At 38.4% G+C, this 23,903-nt stretch overlaps 1 protein-coding gene across 2 annotated transcripts; it reads right to left on the bottom strand.

Moving 5' to 3' along the window:
* Positions 1 to 936: 936 nt before the first annotated feature.
* Positions 937 to 23,825, bottom strand: hsf1 (heat shock transcription factor 1). 2 transcript variants are annotated; one of them, XM_067424875.1, is made up of 14 exons: positions 23,401 to 23,825; positions 20,882 to 20,990; positions 20,361 to 20,497; positions 18,673 to 18,797; positions 13,423 to 13,498; positions 11,946 to 12,007; positions 11,091 to 11,178; positions 10,864 to 10,997; positions 10,025 to 10,258; positions 6,400 to 6,477; positions 5,627 to 5,732; positions 5,045 to 5,095; positions 4,632 to 4,698; positions 937 to 2,931 (listed from the first exon to the last, which is right to left on the bottom strand). In XM_067424875.1, the coding sequence occupies exons 1-14, from the start codon at positions 23,524 to 23,526 to the stop codon at positions 2,735 to 2,737; spliced, it is 1,590 nt and encodes a 529-aa protein (XP_067280976.1). In that variant the 5' UTR covers positions 23,527 to 23,825; the 3' UTR covers positions 937 to 2,734. The 2 variants fall into 2 exon arrangements, with proteins under 2 accessions (XP_067280976.1, XP_067280977.1); XM_067424876.1 differs by lacking the exon at positions 6,400 to 6,477.
* Positions 23,826 to 23,903: the final 78 nt, after the last annotated feature.

Raw genomic sequence — 23,903 nt, forward strand, 5'->3', positions numbered from 1 at the left:
TCTACAAACTAAACCAGGTCAGCCAAGGTGGTCTATCAACCAAACCAAGTTAACTAAGGTGGCCTACCAACCAAACCAAGTTAACTAAGGTGGTCTATCAACCAAACCAAGTTAACTAAGGTGGTCTATCAACCAAACCAAGTTAACCAAGGTGGTCTATCAACCAAACCAAGTTAACTAAGGTGGCCTACCAACCAAACCAGGTTAGCCAAGGTGGTCTATCAACCAAACCAAGTTAACCAAGGTGGTCTAACTAACCAAACCAGGTTAACTAAGGTGGCCTACCAACCAAACCAGGTTAGCCAAAGTGGTCTACTAACCAAAACAGGTTTGCCAAGGTGGTCTACCAACCAAACCAGGTTTACTAAGGTGGGCAACCAACCAAATCAAACCACGTTAACCAAGGTGAATTACCAACCAAATCAAACCAGGTTAACCATGGGGATTTACCAAACCAACCAAACTAGGTTAACCAAGGTGATCTACTACTCAAACCAGATTAACCAAGGTGGTCTACCAACAAAACCAGGTTAGCCAAAGTGGTCTAATAACCAAAACAGGTTAACCAAGGTGGTCTACCAACCAAACCATACCAGGTTAGCCAAAGTGGTCTACCAACCAAACCAGGTCAGCCAAAGTGGTCTACTAACCAAACCAGGTTAGCCATGGTGATCTACTAACCAAACTAGATTAAACAGGTCTACCAACCAGGTTAACCAATGAGGTCTACTAACCAAGTCAGGTTAACCAAGGTGGTCTACTTACCAAACCAGGTTTGCCAAGGTGGTCTACCAGGTCCATCAGTAGAAAGCCAATCGACTATCTAGACCAGCTAAAGACCATAAAGTGCCAACTAGAAATCATGAAAAACCAGCTACAGTCAAAAGCTGGTTAGAGCAGGACCTAGCAAGGCAAAATGAAACTCAAACTTCCAAATACTTTCAAAAACATTTTATTTGAAACATACCAATACACAAAGTGTTGTTCACATGCGTAATAAAATAATTTATGCCTAATATCAATGTCTCTCTGGCTATTACAGTCATCCAATGACTAAAATGAGACTGAAAATGATGAGAATCACCAACAATTGATATTCCTCTCCCAGTTCCTCTACAGCGCGGACCATCCAAAAATAAAACAAGTGATGAACGATAGAAGTCTATAGGGCATAGCATGTGTACTAATCACGCCAAAAAATACCATTTCAAATTTGCATTTTGGTTTTCAATTTACACAGGTGAATCTCACAAAATGCTCTGGGTAACATTTCACACAAAATCACAAGAAAATATGTCATTTTATTCTTTCATTTATATTTTGCATAAATAAAATGAAGCCTATTTTTTTAATGTTTTAAATGTTAAAGTACACTTAAAGTGTACATTATATGACGAATAATTTCAAAATAATAGCATTGAAATGGATTTTTATGTTAGTTTTTGGAATTAATGAGAAAATGATCTTAATTGTCATGCAAAACCTTTTTCTTATCCAAATGTTTTCCTTTAGATTTTGAGGTGAAATAAGCCCAGACAAGATTCTCACAAGATTCTCCTATAATATTCTCTACTTCCTTTAGCAAAGCAAACAAAAAAAGATTAAAAAAGAAAGCAGTGGTCGTCAAAGCTGGTTAGGAGTTATTGCACAAATGTTTCAAATCAGATCATCAGGTAATCTGTACACTGGGTGCGCAGACATGTGATCAATGCAAAAAAATGACCTGTCATTATATAATACACCTATCGTGTATTTCAGTCCTGTTGAGTGTGTTTGAGACGCATTGGTTTCATCAGAACAAACACATCATCGATACAGAATCCAAACTATTTAAATATTCAAACATATGTCCTATATACAGCATCATTGGCTGTCTAATTCGAACTTTCAACAGCAAAAGACGGTCGATTTTCCATCTCATTAAAATCTCTTCCGACACTAAAAATAGTCATAATACATACCCATCATCACTAACCGAGATCAGACATTATATGATGAGTAACGGCTATGGCTTTGAACGCAGTTGGCGGGATGCTGGACAAGTTCACATAACATTCATTTTTTATGTTTGTTGCACATTTGTCTGATTTTCTGTTTACAGAAGGTGGGTGACTAGTGTGACATTTCTTTATATTTATATACCGTTTCTTGTTTTAACCTCAATATCCAGGGGATGAAAAAATGCAAAGAAAATCTCCTGGAAACTTGGCGTACTTTACGGGATGAGACCCAGACATCGAATATAACAATCTAAGGTCACTGCAACATAATTAGATGAAGCAGAAAAGCAGGAAACTGCTTGTACAACAAGTTTTTGGAAGTTTCGCAGTGGTGACAGACTGCAAGAGAGACGCTTATTATAGATCTCTGCGTATTGTTACAAATTCAATCCAATCTGGACAATTAAAAGCAGGAAGTGTGTTTGATACATTATATTTAGCACTACACATTTAGTTTGAGGTTCTCTCGCTGCTGGAATAACAAGGAAACTACCAAGCCAACAAATAAAAGCTTGTTTCGATATTGACATTGACTCCATGACGGAAGGAATACTGAATTTCTCTATTGCTTTTAGAGACTTTTCCCCTTCGGACTAATAGTTGAGGGAAATACCAGAGTAATAATCAGATGGCTAGCCCTGACGTGTTAAATAAAAGACCAAAAAAATAAAAAGCAGAGAATCAAATTTAAAAAACCCACACAGACATAAATCCCTTTATAAAAGCATCTCTCTCTATGATAGTTTGGGGTCTTCAGGTATGGTGGACTGGAAGTTAAGAAGGGAGATGGTCGGGTCTTCGGTTGGTTCGGAGTCGAAATACGAGTCGTCCTCCAGCTCCAGAAGGATGGGCAGGTCAGTGCCGCAGGTCTCGGTGCTGACGGCGTCGGGAAGAATCACGGGCTGAGCCGTGTACTGGACCAGTTGCTTGCCTGAAATGACATTTACTTTTTACAATTTCAGCTGGTCATGCTAGTGGCACAAAATTAAACACCTTTAACACCATACAATGTCTGTCTTTGTGCTTAAAGGGGTCATGATGTTCCTTGAGATTCCCTTATAAATGTCAACACAAAAAAACATACGTGTGGAAACACTCATTTTTAAGGCGTGGCTCCTTTAACCCTTAAACAAATACCTTGGGTCTTGGGTGACCTGGGATGTCAAGAATATGTTTGATATCGCAAACATGAGACCGATGCTGAATGTATTTGGAAAATGCGCTCTGACGAGGACATTAATGCGGGTATAAATCTGCTCAATATGAACCAAGCTATAACAAAATAGAGAATGTAACAAAATATGCTTTATTTTAATTTTTTTATTCTTCTGTAATTGTTACTTTTATATTATTATCTCGACAGGTAGAGATCCACTTCCTAGACATGTTCACTTATTTTCTATTTCGTGAGACGTGGAGGAATTTAAATGTAATTGAATCCAACAAACCCGATTCTCACAAACTAACATGGCGCCGCCCATCACACATTATAGATCAACTAACACACATTCACTTCCACATATTTGAAAATCAGAATATCAGATATGTAATGACATAGTTTGTGACTGTTTTAAATAAAACAGAAAAAACTACTGCAAGTGTTATTTAGTGTTACATTAGACCTATTGTAGTTGGGTTAGGTGGCTTAAGATTTATTGTGAATTTGTTAAGTAAATTTGTTGTTTTGTATTTGTTTATATTTCAGTATACTTTTAATACATTGTTCAATTTAAAAATAAAAAAATAATAATAAAAAGCTATTCTTTGATGTCAACCACCATTGTTTTGTGGCTCTTATTTTTATTTTTTTAAAGGGTTAGTTCACCCAAAAAATTATGTCATTAACTCCTCACCCTAATGTCGTTCCACACCCGTAAGACCTCCGTTCATCTTCAGACACAGTTTAAGATATTTTAGATTTAGTCCGAGGGCTTTCAGTCCTTTGAATGTAAGTGTATGCCCACTGGCTGTCCACGTCCAGAAAGTGATGAAAACATCAGAGTAGTCCATACGTGACACCAGTGGGTTAGTTAGACTCTTTTAAAGCATCGACAATACAGTTTGGCCCAAAAATAACAAAAAATACGACTATATTCAGCATTGTCTTCTCTTCCGTGTTCCTCAAATAAAGAATCAAACGGTTGTGATTGATGATTCGGATCGCGTGTCAAACTGGCAAACTGCTGAAATCACGTGACATTGGCGATCCGAATCATGAATCAATTCGCTGATTCATAATCGTTTGATTCTTTATTTGAGGTTTGAAAACAAACACGGAAGAGAAGAATGCTGAATAAAGTCGTAGTTTTTGTTATTTTTGGACCAAAATGTATTGTCAACGCTTCAAAAGAGTCTAACTAACCCACTGATGTCACATATGGACTACTGTGATGATGTTTTTATCACCTTCTGGACGTGGACAGCAGCCTCAGACTAAATCTAAAATATCTTAAACTGTGTCTGAAGATGAACGGAGGTCTTACGGGTGTGGAACGACATTGGGGGGAGTCATTAATGAAAGAAATGTCATTTTTGGGTGAATTTTTGATACCAAACCCTAGTCAAGAGATCAAGGCAAATTGATGATTTCTCATGTCATGACCCCTTTAAACAGCAACACACCCAGAATACCTGAATTTTCAGCGTTCACACTGGATTCGGGTTCTTTCACTGGTTCAGGTGACAGAAGATCCTGGATCTGTACAGAGACCGCAGATACATGATTAAAAGACTAGCAATATTCAGATTTCTGCAGATGAAATGTTAAACAAAGGGTTGGCTGTTTATTTTAGAGAAAATTCTTTCTAGGGAACTGAGAAACAAATTAGCATTGGCTATATTCTCAATGCATACATTTTTTCTAAAGTGAAAGTAAACTGCATGGACCCTGGAGCAATCTTTACTCCTAGCTGATACACATCAACTGTTTGAAAGGACAGCAAATATTTTCTGTCAAACAGAGCAGACAGGTTTGTTTGCAGTCTTTACATTCTGTTTCTTTCAGAGCTGTGCTTCTTACGAAAAGAAAGAAAAAACAAACGTACACTAGCCAGGCTGTCCAGATCCAGATCAGCAGAAGATGCTGATGTGAAAATCTGTGAAACACAAAAACTCAATCAAGAACACAGTGCTGACAATACAACTAACTAATAAACTAATACAATTATTGCTAATGTGTAAATTTGGCCGATATGGATAATTCTTTATATCTGAAATCAGATAACCGATATATGGGTCAGTAAATCTAAATCCAAATTTTTATTTTATTTTTGAGAGCCTGATTATAAATTCAAAAGTCTCACCATTAGACGCCATGACCCAAGCACATGATCATCATTTTATCATTATAATTTTATGTAGCCTATACGACAGACTTGATTCAATAATTTTTCAAGCAATTCAAAACCATCATGGAGAACAGTGCGGATCTAAAGCGTCTCAGCTGAAGGAAATAAAACATTATTTATCGGCTTTAATATATCGGCTACATTTTCTTATTGGGCCGATAACATTAAAAATGAACATACGGATATGCTGTCCGATATATCTTGCATCCCCCATATGTATAAATCTAACTGACCCCACACTTTTGATCATTCCTAAAATTATACTCAAACAATATTTACGTCAAAGAGAGGCGAGGTGTCAAAGTTAATGGACTGAGCATTGAGGATCTGCTGAAGGTTCTCTAATCCATAGTCAATGGTCTCTAGATGATCACTCAGTTCTGTCCTGAAAGAAAGAGGAAAAAAAGACAATCATCTCTCACGTGCGGCACACAGAGCAGACTATTCCACTCTGCAAAAACCAAGCAATCTCATTTAATGTTTAATTTAAAAAAAAGCAGCCAATAAAAATTGTAAAAATTCAGCAATTTCATTTCAGCAATAAAAGGAAGCATTTGAACACACTCCAATGAGAACAGGAGACAGGCCGGTCCCCAGAAAGATCAAAACTGTGATGATGAGGATGATGATGTCATAGGGAGAGGCGGGGCTGCTGACCTCATCACATTAGTATCCAATCAGAGGTAGGAAGGGAACAGGGGTCAAAGGGTGATTGGGTACTTTCAATGGGAGCACAAAACATGCGTCTACGTTCAAATGCCATGCCACACTCCACACTTTCGTGCCGTTACATTTCTCGAATTATGCTCAGGAGCTCCCGAAACACCCTATTCACGCTCTCTACGACCTCACAACACACCTGAGCCCACCAACCGACCAATCAGCATTCAGTGTTTCTCAGGTATACTGGGGCAGAAATGAGCAAATGTTTATGGCAGCCAGAGCTCTGATAGCACAGAGCCTGGGAACACAAGCTAAGTGCGGTTAGCGTCTATCTGATCAAGCACAGCGTCAGACGTTCTGGGGACGGCTCGGCCGACTGTAATGCTGACCCGGGAGGAGGCCTGAGGTGGAGAGCTGAGGTGGAGAAGCTGGAGAAAAGGCGAGAGATCTCAGACATCTGAGGATAACTGAAAAGACAGAAGCACAACATGGTACTGGAGACAGCAGGGGGCGCTACACACATCAACAGGCCTCTGCCACAGTCAAACACGGGGCCGGTTTAGGTGCAGCGGGAACTAGAGCCAATATAGGCGGAGAAGAATTACAGATCGTGCTGAATTGGGTTTTTATGAGTCCAGGTGTTTCGAAGCCACCAGACACTGCCGAATGATTATAAAGGTTGGCGAGGGTTGTTAAACTATATTATTAAAAATATTTCCTCAATGAATGTTCTTGGACAAAGCTCAAAATCTTTTGAAAAAAATTATAGCTCATAATAAGCTCTTAGTTCTTCAAGCCAATCTTTGTGAAGGTGAACCACCAGTACCATTGCCAGAACCAGTTAAGCACATATTAGTTATAATTTTCAAATGAGGCTGATTACATTAGATTTGTACAGCGAATTAAAGCAAATCAGACTCGGTTCATATGGAGCCGAGGGAACCCAATAGCATCATTTTGGCATTTCGTTAATGCTAGATAGAGCTTTTATGTTATGGGTTTCATTCATCTGCAAAACAACAATCAAGTACACATTAGCTTGCACTTTAATTACTTATGAAATAAATCAGGACCCTCAAATGTTGTGTCATATCAGCCATATGATGAACTGACCTTTGGAAATGTGCTGGCTCACATGAATATCTGGAAAAGTATTAGTATTAGTCAGTATGCCAGTCTGCCAGACTAAACCAGGCAGCCAAATGCCACAAATAAGTCCAGCTGAACAGTTAGTTAAGAGCAATGCTTCTGCAGGACCCTTTAAAAAAAACAGCCGCTCATTAGTTTTTCAACTTTGCCCATTTAAAAAATACATTTTTGGTGTGGAAAGAGAGATTACCTAGAAGTGAAAATACTGTCATTAAATACTCAGCCATGTTTTTTAAAACGGACATTTTTGTATTACTCACCCTCGAGCAATACTAGGTGTATATGACTTTCTTTATCTTCCTAACACAATCTGAGTAAAAAAAAGGATTTTGAAAGCAAAAAAGTGCATCCTTCCATCATAAAAGTAATCCATATGGCTCCAGTGGGTTAATAAAGGCCTTCTGAAGCAAAGCCATACGTTTTTGTAAGAAAAACATCAACATTTATAACGTTAGAGACTAGACTTCATTGGCTTCCGTACGCAAGTCTAGTTCCGGCTGAAGAGTGACCTCTGACCCGACGCATGATGTACTGATGAACGCAGAAGCGCAGAGAAAAGAGCAAAACAAGGCACCGATCACGAATTAGAAGTCTAAAGGGAGAATTTTTTAAGAAAAATGTGGGAAGAGCTTGAGTTTGATGCCCAGACCCGTATTTGAACCCAAGCTTACTCTACTCCTACATCATGTGTTGGGTCAGAGGTCACTTCTCCGCTGGAACTAGACTCGCTTACGGCTGTTACTGGAAGCCAGTGATTATAGTTTATTATCTAGTTTATAAAGATAGTTTTCTTAGAAATGGCTTAGCTACAGAAGGCCTTTATTAACCCCCTGAAGTCATATGGATTACTTTTATGATGGATGGATGCGCATTTTTGGGTTTCAAAATCTAAAGGCTTGCTCACACCGGGATGATTATTGCACGCTTATCGCCAATGTTAACGCCTCATGACTAAACAAAGGTTCGGCAATGTGAGCGTGCACATCGACACGGAAAAGTGTAATTTAAAAAAAACCTCAGGCACGTTTTTTTTGTTTGACGCACCATGATGCGCCATGTCCGACCAATGAGATTGGTACTTTTGTTTACATGCCTGGAGCTGCTTAAGTTACAGTAAAACACAACTTGGTGGCACTCAAGCACAAAGCGGTCTTGCCAAACACACATTGATAAGATGACAAAGAAGAAGTAAGTAGATGAAGAAGAGGCAAGATGAATGTAGAGCTGCTGACGCCACAGCAACTACAAAAAATCTCGATAAGAAGTTATGGAGAAGAATTGAAGAATAAATAGGATTCAATGGTGAGTTTCCATTAAATCCTATTTGATCTAAATCAAATCAAAAGCGGCATCTACTGTCGGGGTGTGAATCTGTATGTTCACTCCGCACATCGCCAGTGAAAATCGTTTGGGTATGAACCAAGCCTGCAGTATCCCTCTCAGAAACTGAAGCTTTCGCGCCTCGATCGCCCCCCGGTGACCGGTCCCAGTATAGCCGCCCCTCTGTGTTTTCTAATGGACGCGAGGCAAACTAAATAATAAAATTACACTTCAAATATTTGTTCCCCAAAGTTAGTTTATGTCATTGAAGGCAGTTATCATCACAATGATTTCATTTCAAGTGTTCGTTTTTAAAATAAGTTTAGTTTGAGTTAGTTATCTGATGCTATAAAAACGGGGTGTGTGACGTCATGATTGACAGCTGAGACTGACGGCTTCTCTGAGTGAAGTTGTCACTGAGGCACTAACGGACTTTTTTCTGAATTTTTGGGAGCAGATTGGAGCTTTAGCTTTAATTTCTACATTTCCATAAGTGTTTATTTCACACCAACAAAATTAATTGTTCTGCATCTGCGAGAGTGTGGGCGGGCTTTTGATATCGCAGCTGTACTTCCTGCGCTCTACTGCGCAACTCCGGTCCCGAAATCGCTACTGCGCAGACTCGGTCCCAAGATGTCAGCGCCGTGCAGGCCGCCTGAAAGCTTCAAATATGGCAAGCGGCAATGGATGATGTTGAGTCGTCCATATTTTTTTACGGTCTATGGTATGAACACCAAAAGTCAAAAACCGCTGGTGATAAGCACGTGCGATAATTGTCCCAGTGTGCACGAGGCTTAAGGTACCATTAACTCCCAAGCTTGGAGGAGCCAGGAAATTTGGTTTATATAACTGTCTGCCAGAAAGAAGAAAGTCATGTAGGATAGCTTGAGGGTGAGTAAATCATGCAATCATTTTCATTTTGGGTGAACTAACTCTTTAAGACAGAAATCACAAGATGCCATTTCAATACAATGAAAGTAGATGGTGACCACCAAAAAGCCCCAGTAAGTATCATAATGTAGGCCATTCAATTAATTCAATATATTCCAAGGCTTTTGGAGCCATATACTCATTTTGTGTGAGAAAAGACCAACAATTGTAATTCATAAACAAAACCATGCCTTCGATTTCATCTCATTTGCAATTTGACATAATCAAAACAGCTGTTTGTGGAAAAGAAGTGAGAATTTTGTTTGCATACAGTCAGAAACGCTACACACCCAACAGTGCAGAAGGAAGGAAGGAAGAAACTGCAACCAAACGTTTGATTCTCACATATTTTGTAAAGATGTCAAAAAGTGGTCACCATCTACTTTGACTTTACTGAAGACCGCAACTTCTCTGTGCTCCACAGAAAACGAATTCTAGCAATATGATGGTGAGCGAATGATGACAGGACTTTCATTTTTGAGTGGCCAATCCCAGCTGATCGATGGATCACAACTTGGGGAATAAACGGGTACTAGAAGTCTATGAACTCAAACCGAGCAGGGAAGCAGTAGTTTGCTTCTCCTAGGTAGATGTAAACGTGTTGAAAAAGCTCACTTGTCCAAGCAGGCCACGCTCAAACACTTCTGCTCGCTGGGAGGCGGGGTCGGGGCGTTGACGTGCTCGTTCTCCTGAAGGATGGAGTTGATGAAGGTTGTGGGGGAAAGGGGCGTGTCCACAGGTACACCCATTCCTGCCTCCACTTCCACTTCAACAGGACAAACCTCCTCCACCTCAGGACTGTGGGCGGGGCTAGACGGCTCCTCCTTGATGTGGACCAATGGGCTTGTTCTGTGATGGAAGAGAGGTTTGTTACAATAACAGCAATAAGACTTTCAAAGCAAAGCTCGTTCTATATACTCTGACAAATTCAGAAAACCTTAACAGAAAACATACATATGTAAGACTCTGCATAAAGAAAAGGTTCATTTAGGATTTTTTGGGTTTTGAACAAGTTTTAATAGTTTAAAAAAATAATATGATACAATGTTGTTGTTTTTAAAATAAAATGTTTAAAATACATTTTAGATAATAATAATAATAATAGAAAAATGAGTAATGTGTATGAAATGACAACTTTTTATTTATTGACCTGTAAAAAGTCACAATGCAAAAAAAAATTCTCAGAGATTTAAAAGCAGCAATAATAAAAAAGTACTGTGATACAGTACAGATATAAAAAATATATTATTTTATAGTATAAATACTCAAATACATTTATTTTATTATTTCACAATAATAAAAATTGCAGTAATGAGGATTTTGGAAAAAAATCTGCTTAATTGTCAGACACACGCGCGGACACACGCGCGAAATAAATATATAGCGAATGATATATAATTAACATATCTTTGTGAGATGAACTCATTGCCCCTTTAAGAGAATTTCAAACTTGCCTATCTTCAATCCACTCCTCCGTGGCCACCGGGTTGGACTGTGCCAGTTCAGTGATGTCAGAGATGATTGGCCCAGTCTTCACAGGCGATTCTGAGGTGTAGACACCCGTTCCTGTGAAAGCCGTGCTGGAGGGCTGCACACAAGAAAGCATACATTACACATAACAAATCTGGTAATCATTGGTAAATTCAGCTCCCGGTTTGAGATCGAAGCCTGCAGTACTCACAGAGAGGGCAGGAGACGACTCGAGCGAGTACTGCCGAGAGTATTTGGGCATGGAGTGTGTGGAGCTGCCATCGTTCAACATCAAGGGCCTGTGACCAAACAGAACGAACAAAAGAGAGAGAGAAAAATCCCCCCAAAAAATAAAAAGGCAAGAGGAAAGAGGTGAATACCTTAAAACAGACAACAAATTTCACATACTGCAATACTTCAGTTAAAGAGGACCTATTATGCCCTTTTTGAAAGTGTTGATTTTGTTTTTGGTCTCTATTAGAATAAGCGTTCATGCTTGATTGTTCACCTTATTTTTATATATTGTACATTGTTGCAGCTCCTCTCATCCCAGTCTATCAGTAACGCTCGGTTTAGTTCCGGTCTCTATGAAGCCCCTCCTTCCATAAAGCTCAGTGTGCTCTGATTGGTCTGTCAGACCAGCGCGTTGCGATTGGTCCACCACTCCGAGCGTACATTGGAAATGTTACGCCCCTTGCATAACCTTACGTTTCAACACACTAACAACTAACTTAACCAGGCCTCACCCACTTTATAGCACATGCCTTGGGTGGGGATTATTTAAATGAGGAATAGTGATATATTTGTTCCTGGATGAAAACTCAAGACTATAATCGAGGCATTTAAGGGACTTCAATAACAGTGCACACTGATATACATAATAATTACCTTTGGAGAGACTTTGTGCTTTGCAACTTTGCAGACCCTTTTCATGTTCAAACTGCAACATTACACACTAAAGAAGGTTGAAAATGTTAAAAAGCATAATAGGTCCACTTTAAATAGGACGACAGTCACAGATATAAACGTGGATCAGTCTGAGTGTATTAATCTGAGGTTGACTTGCATCTTTCGTTTTACTCCCAGGACTCTGTTGGACCGTGCAAGTGTGATCAGGAACTGAATGAGCTGTGAAAAAGAAAGAATTACAACTTGAAATGTATTCAACTGACAATAAATATTTCCATATTGTACATAAACATCGCTAAGTTACGAACTCTTCAAATAACGATTGTATGGATTACATCGTTACGCCACCAGGGGGTGGCAAGTAACTGATAAAAATGCATTTGTATCGAATTATTCATTCAAGAGATTTGTCATAAATCATTGAAGTCTTTATGAGGGAGTCATTGAATCATTCACTCAAACTATTAATTTAAATGTCCCATGCCTTTTACATTTTCTACTATGAAATAGTCCGTTAAATAAAGGCTTTTAATCATTTGAAGAAGAGTGCCTTGGATTTGCATTTTTATTTTTTTAAATATTCAATCTAATTAAACATTTTTAACCCTAGTGTGGTGTTCATATTTTTGTTACTCAGCCAGTGTTCGTGGGTATGGTGGACCCGCTGCATTTTTGGGTTTTTAATTCAACTCAATCTAAAATGTTATGTTAAAATACTCAACCGATATTTACTTCATCCCAATTACAAGCAATATAAACAGCATATATGGTTAATATTTTCTCTTTACCTTTGTTAGATCACATATAAGAATTGCAACCTTGTGTGGGAACGGCAGGGGTAGAAACAAAACTCACTCTTGTAGCTACTCTCTCACACTTACACACAATCTCACACACACACGCACGCACGCAAATGTGTTCTGATATATATTCCTCACGGAAAATGAGCCAAGGCCAATGAGTCTCAGTTTGAAAAAATAATTAATCGTATCATTTTTCTTTCGATAAAAAATGAAAACGGGTCCAACAGACCCGAACACCATACAAGGGTTAAATAGACAATAGACAGCCATTCATATTTTGTCAGATCCTTTAGTAATTTACATTATTTTATTTAGCGGTCTGTTCAGAATTATGAGAGAATTGTGATCTCTTATCTCTAAAAAAAAAATCATAACAGCTCTATTATCTCTAATGCTGTTTGCACATTACACTCCTGCACTTCTGTTATCCACGTATTTATTTTTATAGTCTCCAGTTTACTTTATCTCACTTATTTTATTCCACATCTCTTATTTCTTTTACTTGATTTATTCATAATTCTACATATGTATATATATATAGCACCTTATCCTATTCCTATTTTATAATTTATTGTGCTTTTTTTGTTAATTGTTATTTGCTGTCCATGGAGCGGACCTGTTTACATTTCACTACCGGTTGTATTCTGTATAACTGTGTATGTGACAAATAAAACTTTTGAACTTGAACTTGATTATGAAAGTAAAATGGGATTCTTGTCATTTCATGTTTAATTGCTAAAGGCTGCCTGGTTCAGATACTTTGTTGCAAAATACTTTGAGCAACAAAGACTTGTGTCACTCTGAAAGCAGGAAAAGTTCAGTCGAGTTTACCTTATTGACGACTTTCTGCTGTTGAGCGTGTTTCTGTCTCAGAGTGGCCACTTCCCTCCACAGCGCCTCGTTCTCGCTGCGGGGCAGAGACAGACAAGGTTTAATAAAGATTTACATTTAGCATGTGAAATTTTCATTCATCTTCTGGTGTTTCATTCACAATGAACGAGACAGATATGGCACTAATCTTTGTAAATGTCAGTGACTGATGTGTTTTTCAGGGTGATTGAGTAAGGCCTGCTTCTCTTAAACCCGGCTCCCCTGACACTGATAAAATGCCATTTTAAGTGCGCTCACGAGTCCAATATGGCCACAGACACACGGCCTGAACACAGACCAGCACAGAGGACTAAATGGAGTAAATGGAAAAATAACACGACAAATCCAGATAACTCGTATGAATAAAGAGGACGTTTGAAATCTTGAGCAAAAAAAAGTTTAAAAAACACAAAAGCTAAAAATATGATGTGCTAGGGAAGCACAAACTACAAGAAACTTTACCCATATATATGTTTGTTTGATGTTTTATATTTTAGCATCATGCTTGATTATACAGATATATTTATGGCAACAACAAAAAAACGTATGTACATGTAAATCAATAACTAAATTATATTTAAACAACAAATACAATTATAAAAGTATTTTTATTTATCTAAAACTGGCCACACTTCATTTATCAAAAAATAAATAAATAAAAAAACAAATAAAGTGCAAATAGATATATAGATATAGATATATACAAATGATAAAAGCTTAATATAAATATGTATATGATTTTACAATTCATTATATAATAAATCTATGAAATATTATAAACTAATTAAAAATGCTTAGTTTGTATAATTGTAAACTATACATTTGAGAAATATAAAAAGTAGATATATTATGTAAATGGTAGTGTTTGAGTGTTGACGTAAATAAAATGTTTCATAAAAAGGAAACCATTTCAGTTTTTCTACTTCAAAATTTCACATTTAAAATCAATGTGATGCTTGTAATTTTTCTAATTATTTGATGAAATTTAATAAGGGAAAAAATGGGTCTAAAAAATTAAAAAATATTCTGTATAAAATATCTGGGGAATGTGATTGGCGCAGATGATGTCACATCAGAGGTCCGTGGACTCCCTGCGGACGGGTCACTTATATGGAGATTATGAGAGGACTCAGCTGCGTCTGTAAAACAGCAGCGTGCAGGAAGAAGCTCTTTAAGAGTCCCCTCCTCCGATCATGTGTCCAGCCCCCCCGCTCACCCCTCAGCAGATGGGACGGGGGTTTATGGGGGCAGGTGTGGATTCCTGTAAGCAGGAGGATTAGACCTCTCTACATTTACTCCGGAGGACACAAACTGGGGGCAATTTCCTTAAAACCTCCTTCATGCCAAAAACAGACTTTCAAAAAAAGATCAAGAATCCTAATATAATCCGACTTAAAACCAGGGCTCTCTCTTTTTGAAGTTAACCGTGAGTAACTATACATTTTGAAAAACTGAAATCATTGAATTTAGCAATAAATGCATTGTGAATACTATATTTCACTGTTTGATGATATTTCACACTGAACATTAATAGTTGGTTTATGAATGGAGCTGAACGATAAATCATTAAAAGATTGCAAACTCTATTCAAACATTTCTGAATCTTATTCAAGAGATTCGTTCAAAATGCTGATTCATCCAGTGACTCATTGAATCATTCACTCAAACCCATTTAAAAACAAAAAAGTCAAGAATCGTGCAGCTCTATTTATGAATAAACTACAAATTATGATTTTACTATTATTGTTCTGATCAGCATGAGTTTACTTATTAAAAACAGAAACCTGTTCTAATTTATTAGATTTGCTAAAAGACATTTAACAGCGTTAAAGGTGGACTATGTAGTATTTTTGCAGTAAAATATCCAAAAACCACTAGGCCAGTGTTATATATTTTGTTCAGTTGATTACCTACAATATCCCAAATGTTTCCAACTATTTGTAATTTGTGAGAAAATTGCTATTTTAACTCAGGGCAGGGACGTTTCAGCATAGCATTTGAGCGAGTCGCCTGTCAATCGAGTCATATCTGCGCTACCCTCGGTTTCGAGTTTTATTTCGCAGGAGCGCTTTACTCTTAGCAGTGTGAACAACTGAACGCACGGAGTAACGTCATAACATCGTTTTGAACACACTTAAATGTATCTAATATGATAAACAGAGCTGCTTTACCTCATAATCATAACCGGAAGAGCGGATCAGTGCAGGCGCCTGGCGACTGTGTCCCGTCATAATAAAAGTCCCGGTATTCGCGAGGCGGGTATTTTTTTAACAATCGCTCCAGCAGCTGTGCTCAGCTCCACAACACTCGGTCCTGCTCTGCTTTAGACTACAGTAACGTTAATAACCGCATCTATGAACGTGATTTCTGCCCGAGTCGTATTCCCCACCCGCTGTGAGGTGAAGCTCACATGTCCCAAGATGCTGCGCTCAGACATGGCGTCATCAAACTACGCATTTGTTTAGAATAGGCGCCCTCCAGTGGACGGAAAGTTACATAGTGCACCTTTAAATATGCCGTATTAAAACAAGCTCTGTTTACAGCCTCTGTGCCATGTTGTCGATCACCCCAACACACAATCATGGTTATTATTATAGTTAAATAAAACCATTAAAAACATATTTATTACTTGAAATAAAGTTAAATGTTTTTTTATTTAAACATTTCTCATTTTCATTTAGATTAAGTTGATGTACTAAAATTATTAAAACTAAAATAAAAACTATACATATGAAAATTATTAACATTTTCAAATGAAAAAGAAAATATGAAAAAACTAAATTAATAAAATGTTTTATAGTAAAAAAACTATAAAAATGCTTTTATCATCAGCAAAAATGCATTTAAATCACTTCTGAACTCATGACGGAAGCCTAAGGGGCAAACGTACACAAATACATTACTAAAAAAAACTTTCATGCTGACATCATCAGTAATAGTCAGCCTGTCTGTACCAGCTGAGCGCACAAACACGTGACCACACCCCTAGAGACCCGTCCAGCTGTGAGAGGGGAAAGGGACTAAATGCCTTTGGACGAGCTCAGGGCAGCTGCCGAGCCACGTCACACTGGCGTGAGGACGCCCGTCTGTTTTAGAGCCATGACTAACAGGGTTGAAAAAGGTGAAGCATTAATGAGCGGTCACAAAACCGGCAGAGATTAACGCTCATTCACGTCGTAAGCATTATACTTTGAACAGCTATTGATATCAAGCCGAAACACTGGTTAAGCCCTACTGTCAACAAGCCAACTGTTACATCAGTCAGACTTCACCCAGTCGGTTTAGGGGATTCGTTAAAGGGATAGTTCACACCTAAAAACGCTCATCCTTAACTCACCCTCAAACCGTTCCAAACCTGAATGAATTCTTTTGAATTCTTATTCTTCTGAAGAATATGGGTAAGCGAACAGTATGGAAAAAATACTATGAGGTCCATCAACCATTTGGTTTTTCGACAATCTTCAAAATATCTTCTTTTGTCTTCAAATTCATTCAGGTTTGGAACAACTTGAGGTTGAGTAAATGACGACAGAATTTACATTTTTTATGTGAACTATCCCATTAAAGTCAGTTTAGACACCAAACTAATCCAGAATAGAAAGAGGAAGAGGAAGTACAAATATTACGTTTTGGGTGAACCTACTCTACCTGTTAAATGTTTGGAATAATTTAGATTTTCTTTCCTTTTTAATGTAAAAAAAAAAAGTATCTTATGCTCCAAGGCTAAATTTAATTGATAAGAAAATCCGACAAAAACAGTAGCATTGTTTTCTATATGAATACACATATCGGGCATAACATTATGATCACCTTCCTAATATTGTGTTGGTCCCACTTCTGCAACCAAAACCAGTTCTGATGCCCACTGTTGGTGCTTTCAGCGGTGGTCATGGGTCAGCATGGACACCCTGACTGGTCAGTGGCTATGCAGCACCATATGCCAAAAACTGTGAAGCACTGTGTATTCTGACACCTTTCTATCAGAACCAGCATTAACTTCTCTTGAGCAATCTGAGCTACAATAGCTCATCTGTGGCCAGCCTTCGCTCCCCACGTGCATCGATGAGCCTTGGCCGCCCATGACCCTGTGGCCGGTTCTCCGCTGTTCCTTCCTTGGAGCACTTTTGATAGATACTGACCACTGCAGACCGGGAACAGCCCACAAGAGCTGCAGTTTTGGAGATGCTCTGACCCAGTCGTCTAGCCATCACAATTTGGCCCTTGTCAAACTCGCTCAAATCCTTACGCTTGCCCATTTTTCCTGCTTCTAACACATCAACTTTGAGGACTAAATGTTCACTTGCTACCTTACGTATACCACCCACTAACAGGTGCCGTGATGAAGAGATCATCAGTGTTGTTCACTTCACCTGTTATGCCTGATCAGTGTACATTTTAAAATGTAATTTATTTATTTGCTCAAAGCTGAATTTTCAGCATCATTACTCCAGTCTTCAGTGTCACATGATCCTTCAGAAATCATTCTAGTATGATGATTTGTTGCTCAACAAACATTTCTGATAATTATCAATGTTGAAACCATAGAAACCACGATCATTTTTCACTGATGAATAGAAAGTTTAAAAGGTTAAAATAGAAAGTATCAAGAAAATGTATCCAAAATATTTTTTTATTACATTGTTATTGTCTTTACTGTGATATTTGATTAACTGAATGCATCATTGTGGAACACAAATATTAATATAAAAATACATTTTTATTATTTTTTTAATATTTATTTTTTATTTTAAAGCTGCTGTCCGTAACTTTTTTTGGGTTCAAGATTTACAAAAATTATATAATGAGAATGTACAACATGAATCCATTTTCCAAACCATGTTTTAGTCTTACCCTGAATCATTATGATACACTTATAATAAGTATTTATATTGGGACTATTTCAAGCCAGACTGTTAGGTACTGCAGCGGAGGAGCACAGTCCCTGCGTGATTCGCCATAGAAATAAACAGAGAGAAGTAGCTGCAGCTGCAATGTTCTTCCGCAAGATGCATGCAGTTCTGTTTATTAACCGCTAGAGTGCAAAAAGTTACGGACTGCAGCTTTAAATATTTATTTTAAATATTTCATTTTTTACTGTACATTTTATCAAATAAATGCAGCCTTGGTGAGCAGAAGAGACCTTTGAAAAGCATAAAACAAACATCATTATTTCAAACTTTTGCCCGGTAGTGTGCGTGCAGCGTGACTTACTGTTTGAGGGTGCTGATTTTGGAGTCCATCGACTCCTGCTTGCCCTTCATGAGCTGGACATCTGTGATCATTTTAGACACGTCATCAGAGTTGATCTTGATGTCCTCGTGTTTAATATTCGACACCTGCAGATGGACACAATGAAAACGTCAAAGATGGCGATATGAACTGAAGAGTGCGCATGTGATTGGAGGGGTGAGATGAGTCTGTCATGACCCGTTTCTGAACCCTCGCGTAGTGGAAAGCATGTGCTAACGGTTTGATTTCCGCCCTGAGCCGGACATTTGGACAGAGCGGGAGAGGAAAGACTATAAAACGGGAGGGTTGGAAAGTGCCGGCGATCGAGCATCAGTGACGCCAGATTAAGTGCCCCAGAACCTCGGGCCTCTAATCCATACGTCTCCAGCTGGCTTCCTCTCAGACCTGCTGATTATCACAATCTGTCACAGAGCCAACGCGAAAGAGGGACACCGTGGAAACCCGGCAGAGCACATGGAAACCATCGTACACTACTTGATCCGGTTACCCATCACCACTCTGCACAAGGAGAACTGGAAATATCCAAACCAGAGATCTTCCAATACATATGGAGTGGTTTTTTTTTTCAATGGTTTGTTAATTTCACCTTTCCATTTCCTCAAAAATTAGCACAGAAAACAAAAATATCTGCAGACAACAAGTCTCAAAACCAGATTTCTGAACGATAATTAAAAATTAAAATTAGCCCATGATTTACTCACCTTCAAGCCACCCTAGGTGTTTATGACTCTACTTTCTGATCAACACAATCATTATATTAATAAATATCCTGATGTCATCAGGCTTTATAAATGGCAGTGAACGGGTCTCACGAGCTTCGAGCTCAAAAAAGTGCATCCATCCATCATAAACGTACTGGAGCTTCAAACTCGTGAGCCCCATTCACTGGCATTAAAAAGCTTGGAAGATATTTATTATTATAACTCAGATTGTGTTTGTCTGAAAGAACAAAGTCATATACACCTAGGATGGCAAGGATTGAGGGTGAGTGAATTATTGGGTAATTTTCATTTTAAAGTAAACTAATCCTTTAACACATCTAAACTTGATCTCTATCTATAAACTATACTCTATCTATAGTAATGGTGTGTGTGTGTGTGACATATGTGACACACACACACAGTAATAAGCCATATAATTAGTACAGGCTATAAAGTGACTATATAACTATATATATATACACGTCTTATTACCTGCATATTTTTCAATGTTGTTTATTCAAAATGGCAAAGAGATTGCCTACGTCACCGCCTAGACATCTACATTACAAACTACACATAATGCAGGAAAAGCCTCTGCTCTGTAAGAAAATCTCATTTATAATCCCACTTTATTAAGTTTTTCCCTGTGGGAGAATATAATTCTGGTAAATGTTCATTTAGAAGCGAAACACGAGCAGCAGGGAATCCCCAAAAAATCCAGACCAATTGAGACCGCATTAGTGGTCTGACATCATAACTGTGTCCTAAATGAACTTTAGCCCGACTGTAAGCTGCTTTGGATCAAAAAATCCCCTCCGATATAACCACTAATTATAAAAACCTGGAGACCATTCAAAACTCAAGGTCACTGCGGCCCATCTCTCTCTCTCACAAACGCGCCGCTCAGATATTGTTATTTTGAAGAGCTTCAGATGAGTTTCTACTTACCGTTGTTACCTTCCTCTTGATGTTCTCCAGCAGATTCTCCTGTCCGCGGATGAAGTACGGATGCTGAAATTCAGTGTCGTCCTTCTCCGGTTTTACCAGCCCACCCTGCTCGATGTGGACAACTTTCCGAAAACCATCTACAAGAAAGACATTAATGTGTTATCAGCACTAATTCTGTCACGCTACATGTTCTGCTCCAAAAATTAATTAGACGTATAGAGAATAAACTATATATTAACAATGATACAATAACTCTAAACTGCTAAATGTGGACAATTAGGCACGAACATTTTAAAACTACGCAAAACTGCTTTGAAACAAAACATTTGATCAAATACACTGCACACAAAGTGATTATAACCTTAACTTTAAGGATTATTGTGCATAAAACATCATACATACTGTCTATGGCGCAATGCATAATGGCATCATCTGGGTTGGTTGATAATGTCCATTAAATAGTCCAAATGTACAAATGATTAAATAGGTTGATTCTGTTGTCAAGCTGCTCGAACACTTACACATATTGAGCTGGCGAACGAAACTGGCCATGTTATTGTGCTTAAAGTACTTCGGCAGAACTTCTTTGGAAAACCTTCCCTGGTCGAACACATGGAAGCTGGTGCCGTTCTGAAAACACATCAAACATGCTTAAAACAGTGGCCCTCGGTTTCAAAGACAAGACTTAAAGGGTCATTAATTACTCACACTCATGTCATTCCAAACCCATAAGACTTTCGCTAATCAGAACACAAATTCAGATTTTTTTTAATGAAATATGAAAGCTTGAGCTTCAGCAAGAACCAATGAGGATCATTCTCGTGTTACGCATCACGTTTGAGCTTTAGCAAGAACCAATGAGGTTCATTCTCGTGTTACGCATCACGTTTGAGCTTCAGCAAGAACCAATGAGGATCATTCTCGTGTTACGCACCACGTTTGAGCTTCAGCAAGAACCAATGAGGATCATTCTCGTGTTACGCAGCACGTTTGAGCTTCAGCAAGAACCAATGAGGATCATTCTCGTGTTACGCATCACGTTTGAGCTTCAGTAAGAACCAATGAGGTTCATTCTTGTGTTACGCAGCACGTTTGAGCTTCAGCAAGAACCAATGAGGATCATTCTCGTGTTACGCAGCACGTTTGAGCTTCAGCAAGAACCAATGAGGATCATTCTCGTGTTACGCATCACGTTTGAGCTTCAGTAAGAACCAATGAGGTTCATTCTCGTGTTACGCAGCACATTTGAGCTTCAGCGAGAACCAATGAGGTTCATTCTCGTGTTACGCATCACGTTTGAGCTTCAGCAAGAACCAATGAGGATCATTCTCGTGTTACGCAGCACGTTTGAGCTTCAGCAAGAACCAATGAGGTTCATTCTCGTGTTACGCAACACTTTTCACCTTCAAAAAGAACCAATGAGGTTCATTCTCGTGTTACGCAACACTTTTCACCTTCAAAAAGAACCAATGAGGTTCATTCTCGTGTTACGCAACACTTTTCACCTTCAAAAAGAACCAATGAGGTTCATTCTCGTAGGGTCCACAAGTACTGGTACTTCGATACCAAGTCGGTACTGACATTTAAAAAATGTGACGATACCAGCATTTCTGTATTCCGAATCCCGAGTATATCCGGTACCTGCAGCTGCGTTCAGTCGCTTCCGTGTTAATCTAAGCGCAGGGCTCCAGACTGTAGCCGAATATATACTAGCGTCTGTGAATATTAAACTGCAAAATAATATTTAATTATGTCATGTGAATGATGGGCACCGATGTGCGCAAACAAGAACCAATGAGGTTCATTCTCATGTTATGCAGCATGTGTGAGGCTCTGCAAGAACCAATGAGCTTCTGTTTATGTTTGCTGATCAATGTTTATATGTGAATAAAAAAAGCATAAATTAAATCTGTTTATGATATTAAGCGATCATGTCTCTTCATAAAATTTGGACTAAAGTACTCAATTTATTATTAGTTTTGCGATCTCTTTATTAACTTTCTGAAGTGTCAAAGAGATAAGTGCATAGCTCTCAATGGAGAGACTTAAAGCTCTCAGATTTCATCACAAAAAATTATTTAGATTTCAAAGATGAACGAAGGTCTTGAGTGTTTGAAATGACATGAGGGTCAAAAATGAATGACAGGATTTTAATATTTTGGTTAACTATCCCTGTAAAATAATCCCAGACTAAAATGCATGTTAGAGCTGTTTTAACTGAAAGCCACTTGCACTGACATCTCTTAAAATAGTGTTAGTGTCTTAAAATTGTCAGTGCCACCATTTTCTCTCACGATGCACAACAGTAATGTTTTTTTCTAAGACACATTTTTTTTTAAATTGACTAAATGTCCTAAGGTCTTACCCCAGCTTAATCTAAGCCCCGTCTGTGAAACCAGGGACCAATTGCATAAAACTAGGATAGGAGATTAAGCCGGGATATCTTGGTGATCTTGTCATCTGTATGCAAAATGTATTACACCGCTGTCGTGTAAACATACCCTTAAGGCACACGCACACCAAAAACGATAACGAAAGATAACTGTATATTAGCGGATAAATTGAGCCAGGATCACCAAGATATCCCGGCTTAATCCCTTATCCTAGTTGTGTGCAATAGGCCCCTGGCCTAATTATTTAGTAGTAGACGAACACGTCAATAACAGATCTACAAGATGTCAAAAGATTGAGATTAAAACAGTGATCTACAGATCTGTAGTGTGTCCTGACAGTCAGCCTAAAGAAACAAAAGCACCAGGCAAATCCACTTATAAAACTCCTAAACTGGCTCATGTCGATTGAATCTAAACTACAAGACGGATCTGTAAACTGTCTCAGGCCCCTTTAACCCAAGTATCAGCAGGGCCAGTTATAACAGAAGGCAAAACTACAGTAAATTCAGAATCATGTGCTTCATAACAAATGTTATATTAGGACGTGCTGGTTAAGGCCTAAAAATTGCTTATTACAAATTAATCGAAGTGCAATCCAGATCTGTAAACCTTCCCCAAACCACATGAAACCCAAAACAAGAACTCACAGGACTCCAGCAGATTAACGGGTCTGTGTCCGGGTCTTCCACCAGCGTCCAGAGTTTGGTCAGAAACGCAGGTACATTGTTACCCGAGACTATCACCCCTCCGGGCCCCACACTGTGATACTCCATCACAGATAGTTTAGTTATTGTTTCTGACGATGATTGAACCTCTGTATAGAGTCAACGATGAAGAAGAGCTGAGTTACAAACTAAAAGTGTTACTGTACGAACGCAGATTACGCTCTTCAAATACACGAAATTGATTATCTTCCCTCCCCAGAGTATCCGCATTCCATTTAAAGAGCAATATCTAAGATAATTTAACCTAATTTTGTGTTTATAACGATTCAGAAGGAGTGGAAATTTCCATTAAATCCACATCGCGACATAACTGCGTAGAAAACAAGAAGCACTGAGAAGCGTCGCGTTCTGATGACGCAATCGCGACGAGTGTTTAAAAATATCACCATAATTAAAAAATATACATACATAATAAACACGTAAAT

The sequence above is a fragment of the Pseudorasbora parva genome, chromosome 19 (genome assembly GCF_024679245.1).
Source record: "Pseudorasbora parva isolate DD20220531a chromosome 19, ASM2467924v1, whole genome shotgun sequence".
NCBI lineage: Eukaryota > Metazoa > Chordata > Actinopteri > Cypriniformes > Gobionidae > Pseudorasbora > Pseudorasbora parva.